General features: G+C 51.1%; 1 protein-coding gene across 8 annotated transcripts in view; it reads right to left on the bottom strand.

Moving 5' to 3' along the window:
* Window positions 1–4,591: 4,591 nt before the first annotated feature.
* The window catches only part of Arhgef10l (Rho guanine nucleotide exchange factor 10 like), a 142,989-nt gene continuing 129,639 nt past the window's right edge, over window positions 4,592–17,941 (bottom strand). For 7 of the 8 annotated variants that reach the window (XM_063288423.1, XM_039111324.2, XM_039111322.2 and 4 more), the window contains 3 exons: window positions 12,238–12,412; window positions 6,816–6,938; window positions 4,592–5,651 (listed from right to left, as the gene is read on the bottom strand). In XM_063288423.1, the coding sequence (XP_063144493.1) occupies window positions 5,110–5,651; window positions 6,816–6,938; window positions 12,238–12,412 (840 nt within the window). In that variant the 3' untranslated portion in view covers window positions 4,592–5,109. Of the gene's footprint in view, window positions 5,652–6,815; window positions 6,939–12,237; window positions 12,413–17,941 lie in introns of those variants that run through there. The other variant, XM_063288425.1, reaches the window with a different exon arrangement.

Here is a 17,941-nt window from a genome sequence, read left to right on the forward strand (position 1 = left end):
TATGTGTGCATGTGTGTGTGTACGTGTGCATGTGTATGATCATGCGCATGAAGAAACATTTGATGGGAAGGTGTGTGTGTGTGTGTGTGTGTGTGTGTGTGTGTGTGCATGCTGTTGTGTGACACTTTTCCTGGGCTGACGTGAACATGTCTACTCACATGGACTAAAGTATGACTATCTCCAAAATCCAGCTTAGTGAACCAGTGAACTTTATTGGGGTTACTTAGAGGAATGTGGGTGAGGGGTCATTTACAGGAGCAGAAATGACTCAAAGACAGTTAACTGCATCACCAATGCCCACCCCAGCAGGAGTGAGAGCTCACAAAGCCAGAAACCAGGAGTTCATTGCATAGCCTGCAGGCAGCTCACCAGGTTAGGAAATGACCTTTCCAGACAGCTCAACTGGTCTGAGAACCTTCTAGGCAACTCTGCTCACCTCTGCTTCTAAGAAGCTGGCTTGTCTAAGAGTGTCTCCCAGCAGCCCTTACTTATACACTGTCTGGGAAGGATGGACCTAGTTAATCTGCTCAGCTTCAGGGACTTCCTGAAGCTGTTTTTTTTAGTTGTTTGCTTCCTATCTTAAGGAGCTTCCCTAAAAGGCATGTTTCACCTCCCTGTAAACATTCTGTGTTTTACAGTGCAGTTTCCCTCCAAAATGGAAGGAAGGCTTTAACCTCAGGGGAAGCTACTGTACACACAGTACACGTGTGTGTGTGTGTGTGTGTAAGGGACAGTGTGAATGTACAAGGTTTTAAATGTTTGAGCAACCGATTGAGTACTTTTGTCTATGAATAATGGTGTTATGCCTGTAAGTGGGTGTGGATGAATGAGCATGTGAATGTATGAGGGGGTGTGTGTGGCTGTGTGGGACAGTGTGTAGGTGACTGTGTGTGCTTCACAACAACCTACAAGAAACCACATTGTGGCCACAGTTCATGACCCCTGGGTCCACGTGTGGAAGCTATGACCCTGAGTGACAATACTTGGAGGTGGGACCTTTGGAGTCACCTGACTCTTAGCACTGGACAGACCAACTCAAACGCCCTCCCTGGCTTCAAGTTTCCCACCTCCTGATTCCACACACTATGGTTTGTGTGCAGGTCCTTACAGGTTGGCATGTTGGTAGGGATGAGGGGATGGAACATTTTAGAGGAAGGGCCCAGTAAGATGCAGTTCGGTCATGGGAATGGATTAATGCTGGTCTCACTGGAGTGTACTAGAGCTAAGTTGGGGGTGAAATAAACCTCTTTTCTTTCCAGGTTGCTCAGTTTGTCCACAGTATGAATGAAGACACCATGCCGATCCTCCCCAGCCTCACTTCCTGCTTACTGTTCACCTCCCAGAGCTCCCGAGACTCTGTACTGGAAAGACTCTAGAATCTCCTCTCTGGCAGCTATTCACTGAGAGAGCTCAGCCAGGTCGGTCCCTGAGTATGGCCACACCTCCCCAAACTAAACTCTGAACCTAGAACACAGCACAACCCTCCCCAAGGTTCCTGGCCCTACACGTTCCCCTGGAGTCCCCAACAAGGGTGGCTGGAAGATGGCTCAGGCACAGTATTACTTACCCAGAATCTTAGGCTGAGGCAGGAGGATTGCAAGTTTGAGGCCAGCCTGGGCTTCCTAACGAGTCTGGTCTTAATAAATCAATAAGCAAACAAATGGAAAATAAGTGGATGAGGAAAAGAAATCAAAACCAACTTGAGATAGATGGGTCGCTCTGATAGTTTTGATGGTGAGCCTAGTCTTTAATGGCTGAGCCATCTCTCCAGCCCAATGGATCACTCTCTACTAAAACTCTTCAGTGACTTCTGTGTCACCAAGTTCTCCTCATCTGTCTTCTATGCCCTTTATTCCTTCCACAGTAGGCTCGCCCCTACTTTGTCTTCTGCTCTTGCCTGGAATGTTCTAGACCCAGAATATTCTCCTGCCCTCTACTTCCTTCTAGGTGTTTGCTCAAACACCCCACCCACTCTACGTGGCTTCCTACCAACCCCATTCAACATCATGAGCCCCATCCCCACAGATTCAGTCCTTGCCTCCCCGTGCCACCTCTCTGGAGCTCCGACACTTCCTTACTCTGTCCCTCTGCACTCGCAGGCAGAAAGGGAGTCACTGGGGTGACCGAGGCAGAGACCTCTTGTTGTTATCTTGTTCATTACACTCTACCCTGAGATCTTAGCATGTGCTGAGTGAAGTTGAACTGTATGACAGAATCCAAGGCCTGGGGACACATCTGATGAGACACAGAGAGGTTAAGGACCTTGCTGAACGTCACACAGGTAAGGGGAAAGCACTTAGCTCACTAGTGTGGCCTGACTGACTGTCAGGTGTCTCTGCTGGTATGGTAGCTAAGGGTCTTTGGTGACTGACCTCAATCCTGTCCAGCTTTGGGCCTGGAGCATGCTGGACAGGTTACGTGTACTCCAGGAACCTGGAGCCTTCTGTTGCACAATGCGGCTGAGTAGAGCAGGTGTTAAACAGGATAACGACCCAGAGCACTGAGACTTCTTTCTCAGGTACCACCCCCAAGCCTCAGGCTCCCCTTGTCTGTGGTCAGAGAGGCCAAGAGGAGCTGCCGACAAAATGCATCCCACTCATTGGAGTCCCGGTGTTGAGCGACAGCAATTCACAGGCCCATTCTCAACATCCAGCCTCAATGCCAGGTCCTCTATGGATGAGCGAGCCCTGAGAAGATGGAATGGGGCTGTTGACCACCAACTCCTTCACAAGAGGGGAAACTTCTGCCACAAATGCTTGGGCCAAGGATACGGGGACAATCACACAGCTGCTGTCAGGGGCTACAGCCATGCTTTCCACAGACGCAGCAGCACTGGGAACCCTCAGCAAGGCGGTACCTGTCCTGACGTCATTGATGAGGTAACCAAGGGCATTCTGGGAGCCACACAGCAGGTGCTTGGCAGAGCTGACCTGGAACCCAGGTTTGTCCTGCACAGTTTTCTCCTTGTCCATCACATCCTGGCCAGCACTGGCCAACAGGAGGAGAGCACAGGCGTGGTGTCCCATCAAGGCAGGGAACTTGAAAATCAACACGACCAACAGAAAGGGAACTCTTGTCACTCTTCCACCCAGTGACAGGTGGACAGTGCTGACTCTTCCTCTGACACAACACGGGAAACTAAGGCCCAGAGAAGACTCCCATCAAAGCCATAGTTTAGAGGTGGGAGCTGGGCCCTGCTACCTAATGACTTCTGGGAATCCAGTGTCCCCTTGGCCCCACCTGGAGACCCACACTGGACCCCTGCCCTCCAGCAGTGAGTCACCTCCTTGTAGCCCGCTTGCTCTTCTCCTTTCTCTGCGGCAGCCTCACTCAGGGTCAACCTGAAGACCACCCACTTCCTGTGTGTCAGCTCCATGGCCCTACCAACTACCATGGTTTCTGATATTGTAGAAACTGGGGAAACGCAAAATGAATGATTGAATGAACAAACAAATGAATGAATGAATGAACAAATGAGTGAATGAATGAACAAATGAATGAACGAATGAACAAACGAACAAACGAGTGAATGAATGAATGAACGAATAAGTGAATGAATACAAGAAAAATGACTCTATAGAAAGTTAGATCTTTCAGGGCTTTAGAACATTGGTGGTTTTTACGCTGGGTCCCCAGTCCTTCGGAGGACAGTTCTTAGTGCCCGTTGTGAGCAAGCCCAGTGGAGAGTTTGCCTCCCACATCCGCATATCTCTGCCTTACATCTCTCTGTACCTGGTTCTGCCATCCCCAGCATGGAGGTAAAATCCACGGACGGCGGGTAGACACACACACAGACAACGAGAGGAAGATGGGGTGGAGGTGGAGGGGATGCTGCCCTTGCTGGCAGTGGCTTTCAATGTGATTTTTTTCCTCCCGGGTGATGGACTCTCAAGATGGGTCCAGCCAGGAGAGGTAAGAAGCCCCATCTGTGTCCCTTTCTGACAGCCTGCCATGGGCACACCTGGTATTCATCAATGTCTCCAGACTCAGGAGCGGCCCCTCCCTGCCCAAGACCTTGGGCCCCAGCTGCTGAGGAGGTCATGGGCTAAGCTCTTCTCACTGCTTCAGCCATCAAATGCTAGGACCTCCCCAGAGCGAGGTGACCAGCCTTTCCCTAAGACGCCTCAGAGAGCACCCAAGAGCCCCTCCTCCAGAAGCAAACCTTCCTCCATGATGGAAACAACGGCCGTGTATGCTCCCCAACCTGTCCAATACTCATCCACCCCGCGGGGCTCTTCCAGCCACACCTGAAATGCGGCTAACAGACCATGGACTGAATCAGTAATATGCAAATTAAGTAGCTGGGAGTAACTACTGATAATTACCTTGGACAAAGCCATAGGGAATGTGTTCTTTTTTTTTTTTTTTTTTTTTTTTTTTTTTCGGAGCTGGGGACCGAACCCAGGGCCTTGCGCTTCCTAGGTAAGCGCTCTACCACTGAGCTAAATCCCCAGCCCCGGGAATGTGTTCTTGAGTGGCCTCCAACCTAGCCCTGGCTTCGATCATGTTGGAGCAGGGCGGGCCTTGATCCCCAACATCCCCTATGTGTGTCCCATTCCCATGACATCCCATAAACCCCACAGGGCCCACATATCTCTTGCCTTTTATTCCAGCATCTCCCAGAGACCCATTATGTACAGATCATATTTATATACATATAATATACATCGTATATACGTATTTATATATATATAGATATATATATATATATAGTCACACACTCAGCCATTCACACATACACTCCTCCTGAAGGGGCCCGGCCACCTCAGAGCCTCACTCAACCCCAACAAACAGTTCTAGGTTCAGCAGGCAGTGGTGAGGTTTTATGTTTTTTTGCTTCAGAAACAGAACAAAACAAAAAAGGTCATATTCTCTGTGTGCGTCCTTCCGTTCCCCAAGACTCTAAAAACCCCTTCCCCAAAACATTCTAAATTTTTGTTTTCAGAGGTTTCTCTCCTCTGCTTTTCCAAGGCCTCGGTGGAGAATCCGGCCTGCCCTGCCCTGTGGCCTGGGCAGGTCCCTGAGGGAAATCCAGGTGGGCCAAAAGGGTCCCAGCGTGTCCGCAGTGGTCCAGCTGCCCTGTAACCTCCGGATGGGCAGCGTGGATAGCTATAGAGCCAAGGGCACCTGCCAGATAAGAAGTGTGCTGTCTGTCTCACTGCAGGGGGCCGGCCGGCCACTCAGGCCACCTGGAGCACTGCCAAAGTGACGGTAGCCTTGTCCACCAGAGATGATGGCCACAGAGCAGATCTCCTTGCGGTGGGCATCACGGGCACAGGGCCGGCTCCGGACCCAGACGTCAGGGTCATCGGCCATCTCGTAGATGGACCCGTCCTCCTCACTGTGTTCCAGAGCCGAGCCATCAGCAGGTGCTGGCTCCCGCACAGACAGCAGGGGTCCAGGGAGGTGGGCCGTGGAGCGCAGGCGGTATTGGAGCAGGATGCCTTTCTTGCGGGTCAACTCTCGAGCTGTGTGGCTGTCAGGCGCAGGCACGGTTTCATGAGCCTGCCCGTCTGGCTTGTCCTCCTCGGCCTGCGGTCCCTCGGCCTCTTCCTGGTCACTCCGCAGGATGTCAGGGGCCAAGATGCTCATGGCCACAGCCAGGAAGGCCACAGGTCCACAGTGACCATTGAGAGACACCATGCCTTTCCCTGTGAGAAACAGAGCAGAGGAGAAGGCCCAAGAGCCCAGGGCGTTAAGAGAGATACCCAAGTACTTCTGGAGAACTTCTGGGGTTGGACCTTTTCTTCCGCCATCTATGTTAGCACCTTCCCAGAGGACGTGGGATCTGTCTATGCCATGCTCCACGGCATGACTTTACAAAGTGATGGAGACATTCTCCATCTTCAAGGTGAAATGGCCTCACAGATAACTTCCTTTTAGCTCCACCCACGAAGCCAAGTCTTCTTTTTTTTTTTTTTAAAGATGTATTTATTTCATGTATGTGGGTACACTGTCTTCAGACACACCAGAAGAGGGCATTGGATCCCATTACAGATGGTTGTGAGCCACCATGTGGTTGCTGGGATTTGAACGCTGGACCTCTGGAAGAGCAGTCAGTGCTCTTAACCACTGAGCCATCTCTCCAGCCCCCGGAAGCCAAGTCTTATGTCAGGCTCTACAGCTCTTCCGTCTGGCCAAGCTCCAGCAAACACAGGGCATCCGGACAAGGGACTCCTTAGTCTCTCTCCACAGAGCACCTCTGCCTGGACCACAGCTGTCCTGGACATGACTTGCCCCATGCATCCCTGTGTCCCACCCCAGCCTGGTGCCTCCTTGCATGCAACCATTGCTCAAGTAAGTAAATGTATCATGAAGACAGGTGCCCAGAAATTTGGGAGCCTGGAAGAGGTCAAAGGCCTGGCACGGTGGCCCAGGGCTGTCTCCTCTCTCTTACCTCTGTGCTCATTAGCCACTCCAGGAGACCCCCATCTTCCCTCTCAGGGCACAGATAAAGACCAGAGCTCCACTGTCTAAACACCAGGGGTTTTCCATGACCCTGCTTCTGGGTTACTAGGCCTAGGGTCACAGATCATGGTGGACTGGCTACCACATCTGATGTGGTCCCATCCCCAGAGCCAACATCTACTTCTACCTGTGTAGCCTTACTATGGAGAAGGGTAGCAGGGCCCGCAGAGCCTCTGGCATCAATCAGGTGTCTCAGCCAAGCCTCAGATCAGGAAACTATGATTCATTAGGTAGGAGAAGCCTGGGCTATCATTCTACTATGGACTGAGAGGCTGGACTCAGTGGGAAATACAGATGTCTATACCCAGTTCCCCAGCCCCCAGCCCTGAACCAAGCCCCAAACCCACCTGTGATCTTGGGGATGCCCTCCAGTCGGGGCACAGGCAACAGGACAATGACACCCTGGTCAGTGCCTACCCACAGCAGACCCTGGCAGATGAGGAGGCTGGTGACACACAGGTGCTTCTGACCTGCAGAGAGAGACGACATGAGTTCAGTTCATCCAGATGAGGGAGTCATACAGCCCAGATTTCCCCCAAGACAGGGTAGATGGTGCTATGGTTAGAGAGTGGGTACCCGCAGTGGGGTAATGCCATAGGACATCGTGCCTGCTCCATACGGGCCCTGGGTGTAGGGGCTCAGTTGCCTGGCACACAGGGCCAGTTAGTGTCCATGCAAAGGCCACACACAGCAAGCCAGGCTACAGGCCAGTGAAAAGCAGGTGGATGGTCTGCAGTGGACAAGGGTCAGATAGAAGCTGGCATCAGTGAATGCACTAGAGGGGACCAGGGCAGAGCCTGTGAACAGTTCCACTGCCAGCAAATAGGTGGGCGTGTAGATGGATGGGCAGATAAATAGATGGATGAGAGAGTGAAGGGATGGGTACATCAATCAATGATGGAGAGAGGGAGGGAGGGAGGGAGGGATGGCTGGGTGGGTGGGTAGGTGGGTGGGTGGATGGCTGGATGGATGGGAGGATGGATGGATGGATGGATGGATGGATGGATGGATGGATGGATGGATGGATGGATGGATGAGTAGGTGGATAGACAGATTGGCAAGTAGATAGATGGGTTGGTGAGTAGATAGATGATAGATAGATAGATAGATAGATAGATAGATAGATAGATAGATAGACAGACAGGTGGATGAAATGGATGGATGGATAGATGGATGGATGGATGGATGGATAGATAGATAGATAGATAGATAGATAGATAGATAGATAGATAGATGGATGGATGGATGGATGGATGGATGGATGGATGGACAGATTAGATAGATAGATAGATAGATAGATAGATAGATAGATAGATAGATAGATAGATAGATAGATAGATGGACGGATTAGATAGATAGATAGATAGATAGATGATAGATAGATAGATAGATAGATAGATAGATAGATAGATAGATAGATAGATAGATGATGGACAGACGGACAGACAGACGCATAGATGGGTGGAGAGATGAGAAGGCTGGGTAGATGAGTAGACGTGTGGATACACACACACACTCAGTTGAGCACAGCTTGACCACTGTACACAGTCACTGAAGATAGAGTAATATTCATAATTACTTAAAGGCCCTAGGCTCTAAGGGGCTAAGATCAGCTCCATCTCAGTTACAAACCCCAAAGTAACAAAGCCAAGATGGGGAGCTGTGTTATGCTGGACCCTGCATGCCTCACCCTCCTCATAAGCTCCTGAGATCCCAGGACCAGCAGGAGATGGGACCCAGAGCACCTTCATCCCAACCACAGCAGAAGTTTGACAGGTGAAAGGAAAGTGAGACCGGAGGCCAAAGAGACGAGAGGTGAGAAACGGCTTCATCTACAAGGCCTTGTTCCGGGGCCCCTCGCCTCCTTCCGCCTCAAGGAAAAGAGCGAGACACTTCACAAACAGTCCAGAAGAAAAAAATTCTAATGGTGGATAAATATTTGATCATAGAGACTTAATACACAGGGCTCCGCTCACCATGGTCGTCTATCTGAAGATATACAAGTTTTAAAAGCTCAGGCTCTCGGAGAACATTTTATTAATGACCTGTCTAGTTAAAAGGAGGAGGGAGGTTAGGTTTAAAAAAATGCATTAATACCAGTCGGGTACTCGAGTGGAAGGAAGGGTGGGGGAAGGAAGCGTGATAAATTTTTTAACACGCCCCCAAAAAATCCACACTTAGAGGAGGAACAAATTTATTACTAATTATGCAATTATTTCATTTGGTGGTGTGGGGGAGGAAAAAATACTTAAAAGCCTGTTTTAAATATCTCTAGTAAAGAGTTTAAAAAACCCATTGAGCTTGTCTTCCTCCAGGGCACAGTATGGGGTGGACAGGAAGCTACCCTCTGCCCTCCGATGTCAGGCCACGGTGCCTGACTCCAGCTCAGCTTGGGGGTCAGGGGCTCTCTCAGCTCCGTGTTGTGAGATACCCAGCTTGGCGAACCAGGGAAGCCCAGGACTAGAGGAGACTTAGGTCTGTGTGGGACTCAGACCCAGGAAAGCGCCCCCTGTCTGCTCACACAGCTGGTGCCTTGGAGAAGACACCGACCTAGAAGCTCAAGACAGGCAGAGGGTCTGAAGGAGAGACCTAGCGATAGGCCAGTGTGAAGGGGCATAAAGGTGACAGTAAGGACAGCAAGGAGATGTCCCCGTCAGGAATGAGACTTCCTGCGACAAGAACTCCAGCGTGACGGACAGGGATGGAAGAGTTGACCACCGTTTCCAGGCAGAGCTCGGAATTCAGCAAGAATGGGACTCTGAGCTTCGGACCAGTCAAGCTCTGACTCAAGCTTTGCATCCACGGAGAAACTGAGTCTCAAGAGAAGATGTGCCCACCACCCGACCAGCAGAGGGACAGAGGGCGGGCCAGTCATGCAGCTGCTGGGTCTCCGCTCATGTGGCTTGGAAGCAGCCACACTCACCCTTGGTACCGGCCCTTTAAAAGCCAGGGACACGGTGTGTGGGGTCCTCAGGGGTGTCAGCCACGGAACCCTCCGGGGCTGTGCTTCTCCACCCCCAGCCTGGCCTTGCTAGCTAGAGCTGCTGCATTTCACTTTCCTCTGCCCTGACTAGACAAGACTCCGAAGAATTTCAAAAACCTCTGAGATTAAGCATTTTTCCCATTGTTCCATTATCTTGAAATAATTTAGCTATCAAGATAAACGCAGAAGTATTTCTATGATACGGAGAATTTTTTATTGTGCTGTATAATAGATGAAACTGGTCCATCTTCCGCCCCCGCCTTTCAAGAAGTAAGAGTCAAAACCGAAAGAAGGGAAAAGAGAAGGCAGGAAAGAAAAGAACCAAGAGTAACACAGGGCTCTGATGCAGGGGAATGGTGAAAAAGGGGCTGCCCCATCTCGGCTATATGGAATACTGATCTTGCAATGGGATTTCACCCTCAAAAATCCGTCGGGACTGCACCCCAACACATGGAGGGACCAGACCTCTCAGTGACTAAGCCAGTACTCAACCAACTCTGTGTGTGTCTGGGTGTGTCTGGGTGTATCTGTGTGTTTGTGTGTGTCTCTGTGAATGTGTATGTCTCTCTGTGTGTGTGTGTGTGTATTTGTGCAAGTATGTGTCTGGGTGTTTGTGTTTATATGTCTGTCTCTGTGTATGTCTGTGTATTTGTGTGTGTGTGTGTGTGTATGCATGTGTCTGTATGTATCTGTGTGTGTGAGTATGTGAGTGTGAGTGTGTGTGTCTGTATGTGTGTTTGTGTATTTGTGTATCTGTGTGTGTCTGTGCGTTTGTGTGTGTATGTATTTATGTGTCTGTATGTATCTGTGTGTGTGTTTGTGTGTGTGAGTATGTGAGTGTGTGTGTGTCTGTGTGTTTGTATATTTGTGTTTGTGTGTGTGTGTGTGTGTATTTGTGTGCATGTGTATCCCTATCTCCCTATCATACAGCAGGACTCTGAGCCACTGCATGACAAGGCACAGAGCCCTGCTGAGGAGAGCTGTGTCTGCATCTGTAGCTTGGGGAACATCTGGAGCTCAGGAGCACCATGTGATGCTGTCAACAGGGCTTCCCTCAGCACGGGGCTCTGGCAGACAAGACACACACACACACACACACACACACACACACACACACAGAGACACACAAATACAGATACATGTCCACAGACATACACACTCACACACACACACACAGAGCTCAGCACAGGGCTCTGGCAGACACCACACACACACACACACACACACACACACACACACACACTCACAGAGACACACAAATACAGACACATGTCCACAGACACACACTCAGAGACACACAAATATACAGATACATGTACACATACACACACACACACAGCTCAACACGGGGCTCTGGCAGACACCAGACACACACACAAACACACACTCACAGAGACACACAAATACACAGATACATGTACACACACACACACAGCTCAGCACAAGGCTCTGGCAGATGCCAGACACACACAGAGACACACACAAATACACAGACACATGTTCACAGACACATACACACACACACACACACACACACACACACACACACACGGCTCGGCACGGGGCCCTCACAGATGGGCAGCTCTCGGTCGACAGTCATGGCTGCTACCCAGCTTGTTAACGGCATTCGATCCTAGGCAAAGCCCTGATTGGTCAAGTCATAGCTGGAAACAGAGATCAGATCTCAGGAGAGGACAGAGGCCCTCAGACCCCAAGGTGCTGCCAGCAAACCTGTGAAGGTTGGTCCTCAGCTCAGCTCAAACCCACCCCAGCCCTGCCACAGCCTGTCTGCCAGACCCTGGACGGCATCGCTGTTTCCCTGTCCCCAGGGCCCTTCGAGTTTCCTAGCCAACTAACCCAGTCTAAGGTGCTTCGACCAGACAAAATGATCATCGTTCTTGGCCGCCCCGGATCAAGGGGACTGGTAGCAGCTGGGATGAAGATGGTAGGAGGGGAAGCCTGAAGCTTCATGGGTGGTCCAGAAACCAGTGGAAGGGAAAATGGACCACAGAGAGCCTCTGGGTCTCCAAAGCAGCCCCTTCATATGGGCAGAAAGAGTGGGTAGCCACGGAAGTCAACTCCACAGAGATTTCAGGAGAGAGGGGTGAGGTGGGTATGGTATGAACCCCAACGGTAACCCCTCCCACCTCACCCCCTCATGTCACAGACAGCTCTGGAAGACACTGGAAGGCACACTCCCATAGATAACCAGAAGTAGGAGCAGCCATCCAAACTCTTCGCCCCCCAAGGTGGCTCCAACCCCAATAAATAGCAAGTGTACAAAGGCATGGCTTTCTTCAGGAAGGTTCTATGGAGCAAGGCAGTCGGGGGCCTCCTCCCTGCCTGCAAGCTCCGAGTCAGAATCAGGCTTTGGTCAACACGAGCAGAGGGACACTGTACAAAGCCTGAGTCCCCTGCCCACTGGCGCAGGAGAGTGGAGGCCACCTCCTGAGAACCGAGTATGCTCAGATGTGTACAGGGAGCTCAGAGCGGGAGTCGGGGCTTTGATAGGACGGGCCTGGGTATAAACCCCAGCCCTGCCACATCCTGTCCAACACGAACCAGTTCTCAAGGCTGACCAGGTAGTTAATGAACTGGGATGCTCACTACCCCGCCCCTGTGGTACCCATGAGGGTCTGTCCTCTCATCCCAGCAAGGTGTAAGCCTCGCCTGGCAGGAGGAAGGGGGTCCTCCTCATCCCAGGCCCTAGGGAGCCATGCAGCCTCGCCTGGCAGGAGGAAGGGGGTCCTCCTCACCCCAGGCCCCAGAGAGTCATGCAGCCTCACCTGGCAGGAGGAAGGTGGTCCTGGTGGCAATGTTGATCTCCTGAAGATGCTCCAGAGTCTCGGTGTGGAAGAGGCGGATAGAAGACCCAGAGGAGAAGGCCATCCAGACCCCACTGCCAGCTTTCACCATGTGAGTGACACTCACCGCCTCATCCTGGTGCGCCTCGAAGCTTTGCTACACACAGAGGGGATGGAGAGGCATCAGGCCAGTTGCTGCCCTGTCTTGCCCCCCATCCCCATTCTCCAGGGTCAACTGTTCCCGTGGTCTTGAGGAGCACAAACTGAGCAAGGCTCCGCCTGGACGCTGTCTGCAGCAGGCCTTAGAAGCCCAGTGTGCTGCACAGGTCAGCAATGACCAGCAATCAGGGTCCCAGGGCTGACAGATTGTGACAGTGTAGATGTTCCTCCTGACAAGTGACTACAGACAATCACCGTGACAGGAACAGAGGCAAGGGGGAGCGGTTGGCTCTCGAGTGGAGACCCAACTCCAACACATAAACAGGGCTCCTAGCAGAAGCTGATGCTACATGCCTGGTTTTTCTCTCCAAGACAGGATCTTGCTATATAGCCCTGGCTAGACTGATACTATGTAGCCCAGGCTGGCCTCTAGCTCATGATTCCCCTACCTCAGGCACCCAACTGCCAGGATCCTAGGCCACATCCAGCTATGCATATTATTTAAAGTTACGGGGGTGGGGGGGAAGGAGATGGAGGAGTGAGTTGAGTCCTCATCTCTCAGTGTGGTGAGGGCAGGGAAAGTCAAGAAATGATGTTCAAAATCCAGAGAGCAAGAGCTCTGGAGTAAATGAGGAAGGTGTGTGGATTAAAGTCAGAGCACAGGAGAACTACTCCACACCATTCAATTTGCTTCTCACTGGCATGGGGCTAATTGATCTCAAGCGAACAGTACAACAAAACCCCTCAGGATACGGGCTGGCCAGGCAGCTCAGTCACTGAGGTGAGCGCCTAGCAAGCCAGAGGATCCAGGTCTGATCCCCAGCCTCTATGTACTTGTGTTCTCTGTGGGGATTCCCCTAAGCTACAACATATGACAATGCCACCATTGCAGAGGTGGGGACCTGGAACTCACGGCTTACCCGGCATTTTCAAAACCAGAGAGAGGCACTGTCTCAAACGGAAAAAAAAGGAGGATAGTACCTGAGGAATAACATCCAAAAGTGTCCTCTGGCTTCCACACAAGCAAATGCACATGAATGCACACGCATGTGCACTCACACACACACACACATGCACATGCATTCACACATATAGACATAAGTGCATGCACACACAAGCACATGCACACACAAGCACACGCACAAGCATGCATGTGCGCACACATATACACATGTGCATGTGTGTGAGCACATGCATACATGTACATGCATGCATGTGCACACACACACACACACACACACACACACACACACACACATACGCGCAGAGCAAAAGTGTCTGACCCTCAGGGTGCATGGTCTCCACAGAGCGGGGCAACTCTAGGATGAGGATAAGGAACTGTCTCCTCCCTCAGACTGGGGGGTTCCGTCTAAGCACTCCTGAGGTGCCTAGAAGGGGCTTCTGAGGAAAACTAAACTGACATGGAGCTGGGTCTGGACCACACAGTACACAGCAGCCCCATCACTCAGGGTCTGCAGCCCGTCTCTGCTAACCCAACCCAGCCCTTGGCTTGAGTTTTATTTCTTCCAGAAAATCCATGGGTGGTTCCCGGTTGCCAGGTCTGATTGAAGAAGTCCACAGTGCAACCCCAGCCTTGTTTCCCTAGAGGTGGAACTGGTCAATACTGGGTCCAGTGGACCATGCAGGCCCACGCTAATGCACAGGGCCAAGACAGGTGGGAGGGGATTCACCTGGGGCTTCCCCAGAAACTTCTGCTCATGCCAAGAGACTGACTCTGGAACACAAGCTGATCCAGAACACACCAGAATCCTGGGTCCCAGAGGCAGCCAAGCCTAGCACCCCAGGGTGGGGGAAGACAGCAGTGGCACCCAGGCCTCAGTGCCCACTGGACACTCAGTGCCAAGGAGCCACATAACTTCTGAGTTGGGAAACCAAACTTTCCTAGAAGCCAGTCCTGATCACACAAGAAAGAATCCAGCCAGAGACCCTGGCAGTGTCCTCTGACCACAGGCGCTGGTCCTGCTTAAGGATGAAAAGGCCTACCAGCAGATACCAAGTTTTCCCTGGCAGGTTTGGTGGCAGTGGAAGGGGCACCACAAATCTAAAATGATGTCACACAACTGAAAGAGACTGCATAGGCGGGAACTTGAGGGTTCTCCCAAGTCCCACGCCTGAAAAGAGAGCAGAGGAGACAACACCCAGCAGGCAGCAGTGAGCACAAAGCCCCATCCTGATTTCGACCAGAGGTTCAGCCCAGAGCCTCTTACAGCTCTGAAAGCAAGGAAATCAGGAGACTGTTGGGGTAGGGGTGTCCACAGCATCCAGGACCCAGATCAAAGAGGCCCAGGGCCAATCAAAGCAGTGCCGGGTAGCAAGCTATTTAACAAGGGGCCCGGATCCTAGTCTGCTGAGCTTTCTAACAACTCCAAGGAGCCGTGCAAAGAGGCTTGTGCCTGTAATCTTGGTACTCAGTAAACTGAGGCAGTTCAAGGCCATAGTGAGCTACAGAGTGGGACACTGGGGAGACAGCTTAGCAGTTTAAAGAGCATGTGCATGCATGCATGTGCACACACACACATACGTGCATCACAACATCACATGCATGCATGCATGCAAACACGGAGACATGCATGCACACACAAAGACATGTGCATTACATATATGTATGCACATACAGAGACATACGTGCATTGCATGTATGCATGCATACAGAGACATACAAGTATTACATATATGCATGCTCGCTCTCTCTCTCTCTCTCTCTCTCTCTCTCTCTCTCTCTCTCTCTCTCTCTCACTCTCTTGCTTGCAAAGACCTGAGGTCAGTTCCCAGCACCCACCCCAAGCAGCTCACAACCATCTCTAACTCTAGCAGCAATAGATCTGACAGCTTCTTCTGGCCTCTGGGACACTTGCATGCACGCGCAAACACACACACACACACACACACACACACACACACACACTTAAAAATAAAACAAATCTTTAAAATACAAAGTGGGAGCAGATTACTAAATAGAGAGAGCTGGCCCCAGGAGGGCAGGGTCTCAGCCCCTCTGTGTCCATCCTAGTGTATCTTCTCTGTATACTGGGACAGGAAGAATCTGACTCTCAGGGGTGCTGAAGACCCAGTGGAGAAGGGCATATGGCACACCCTGAGGGCCCCTGCATGCTGCTGTGTAGGACCAGCATGCCGCCAGTTCTGCCCCCACCCACAGTGTCTACCTCCACAGCCTCTGAACACCCAGCCACGGCCACCCACCCTGCTGCCGGTTCCAGGTGAGTGATCTCCTCAGAGGAGTGCTGACACAATCAGTCCTGTAATATTTATGTGCCTCCAGGTAACGCTTCTACGCCGTCGCCATAAATTCCCGGGGTGATGTGCTCAGCACTCAAAGTCATTAGAGCCAGAGATGACGTGAGGGGCTGAGAGGATGGCTGGGTGAAGGAGCTACCCAGGAAAGGTAGACAGTAATTAGGTGTCTATTTCTACTCCCTGGGCACCAACAGGGGACCAGGCCTCTCCAGAGTCAGGCAGGGCACTGGACACCCTACTGACACAGAAAAGACAGCCAACAAGTCCAGAAAATGGACCCAGACAGACTGAGTGGGGGATTCCCATCTCTTCAGCCCACTCTCAGAGGCTCAGCCCTGGCATTCGATCAAGGTCAGCGTTAAAGAGGTTCTTGCCTCTTTCAGTCACCATGGACCAACTGGGGGTCCTGAGAAGCCTGATCAGAGGCCCAGGGATGGACTGCCCGCCAAACGCTGTCCCATGCCCCAACAACACTGCCCCCTTTAATTCCTGAGGACAGACACAGGGTGGGCACCAGTCTTCCACCATCAGTCAAGGCGAAACTCTAGAAGTTCAAGGAATGATAGGTGTCATGGCTCGTTGGCCAGTGGACAGACTGACTGACTGGATTGTGACTTGGGACTTCCTGGCCCAGTGCAGAGAGGGCATCTTGTACAAGCTATCATAAAAGTCCCTCACCTGCCTTAACCTGCTCCATTCTTATCAGCTCTTCACAGCCAAGGCAATAGAAGAAAACCCTGAAGTGGCATTGGCAGGACTGGGTTGCTGAGAAAGGGCGGGAAGTCACGCCCCTACCCTGGGAAGCCCCGCCCCTACCCTGGGAAGCCCCGCCCCTAACCGGAGTAGCCAATTCACTCTTTCCCATTCTGGGAAAGCCTGAGTGGCTGGTCACTCAGATGAGACACAGTTCCCACACCCTGGCTGGTGTGATGTTCCTGCCTTTCCTGACCTTGTTGAGGTCAAGGGCTCAGCCAGAAAAAATAAAACAAAAACAAACAAAAACTATCATGAAGGCTGAAGATGTAGCCACCTCCCCCTCTCCCCAGTAAGGCACCTCTTGCTTAGCAGAGAGGGAGGGGAACTACCCTGCTCTACTGAACGGCAGACACCCCCGGCTCAGAGGCACCTTGGAGACAAGCAGACAAATGGGGCCACCAGCCACTGTTTATTTTGGAAGGAAATGTCAAAACTGCCTACCTGTGGCCACCAAATGTTTTAGATCCCTACCCTGTTCTTTAAGCATATGAATGTGGGTCAGTCATGTTCCATGATGACCTCACATCGGTGGGTATACTTAAAATAAAATAATAATTTTAAAAAATGAGGGCATGAAGTTAGCAGAGGAGTGGGCCTGGGAGGAGTTATGGAGAGAGTTGGGAATAAATATTATCAAAATACATTGTAAACACATATAAATTCAAAGAATAAAAACACTGAGCTGGAGAGATGGCTCAGTGGTTAAGAGCACGGACTGCTCTTCCAGAGGTCCTGAGTTCAAGTCCCAGCAACCACCTGGTGGCTCACAACCATCTGTAATGGGATCTGATGCCCTCTTCCGGCATGCAGGTGTCCATGCAGATAGAGCACTCATACACATAAAATAAATAAATTGATCTTTAAAAAAAGGATTAAAAATATATTTTAATAAGATAAATAAAATTTAATAAAACTCTGAGCCAGAGAGATAACTCAATGGCTGAGGGTGTATCCTGCTCTTACGGAAGATCCAGGTTCATTCCTGGCACCCATGTTGGGCAGCTCACGACGGTCTGTAACTCCAGTTCCAAAGAATCAGAGATGTCTGTGGCATACACATGTATGTGCATGCAAAAATACTCATAACTTTTTAGGTTAAAATGTTTTTTGAGAAATAAGTCCTATACTAGCACTACCGTTAGGGCTCGGTGACAGAGCATTTGCTCAGCGTGTGTGAGGTCCTGGGTTCCCTTCCCGGAACAGAAAAAATAAGCAAAATTCCACACTAGGTCTTGCTTGTTACTAAGTACTCAAGCTGGGTGCAGATGTTTAAGGTGACCTCAGTCCTCAGTGGCAGCCTAGACCAAGGCGTTCAGAAGGTGCCACTACAAAGATCTGTGCCATGCGCCATGGCTGTGCCAGTGTTTGCCCTACAATCATAACTCAACTGAAGAATGCCCATTGGTGCATGTGACTCCTGTGGAGATGCAGACTGTGAAAGGACCTCCAGGCAGGGATGCTACTGACCCCTCCGAAGTCCTACTTAATGTCCTCT

This window comes from Rattus norvegicus, chromosome 5 (genome assembly GCF_036323735.1).
Source record: "Rattus norvegicus strain BN/NHsdMcwi chromosome 5, GRCr8, whole genome shotgun sequence".
Taxonomy (NCBI): domain Eukaryota; kingdom Metazoa; phylum Chordata; class Mammalia; order Rodentia; family Muridae; genus Rattus; species Rattus norvegicus.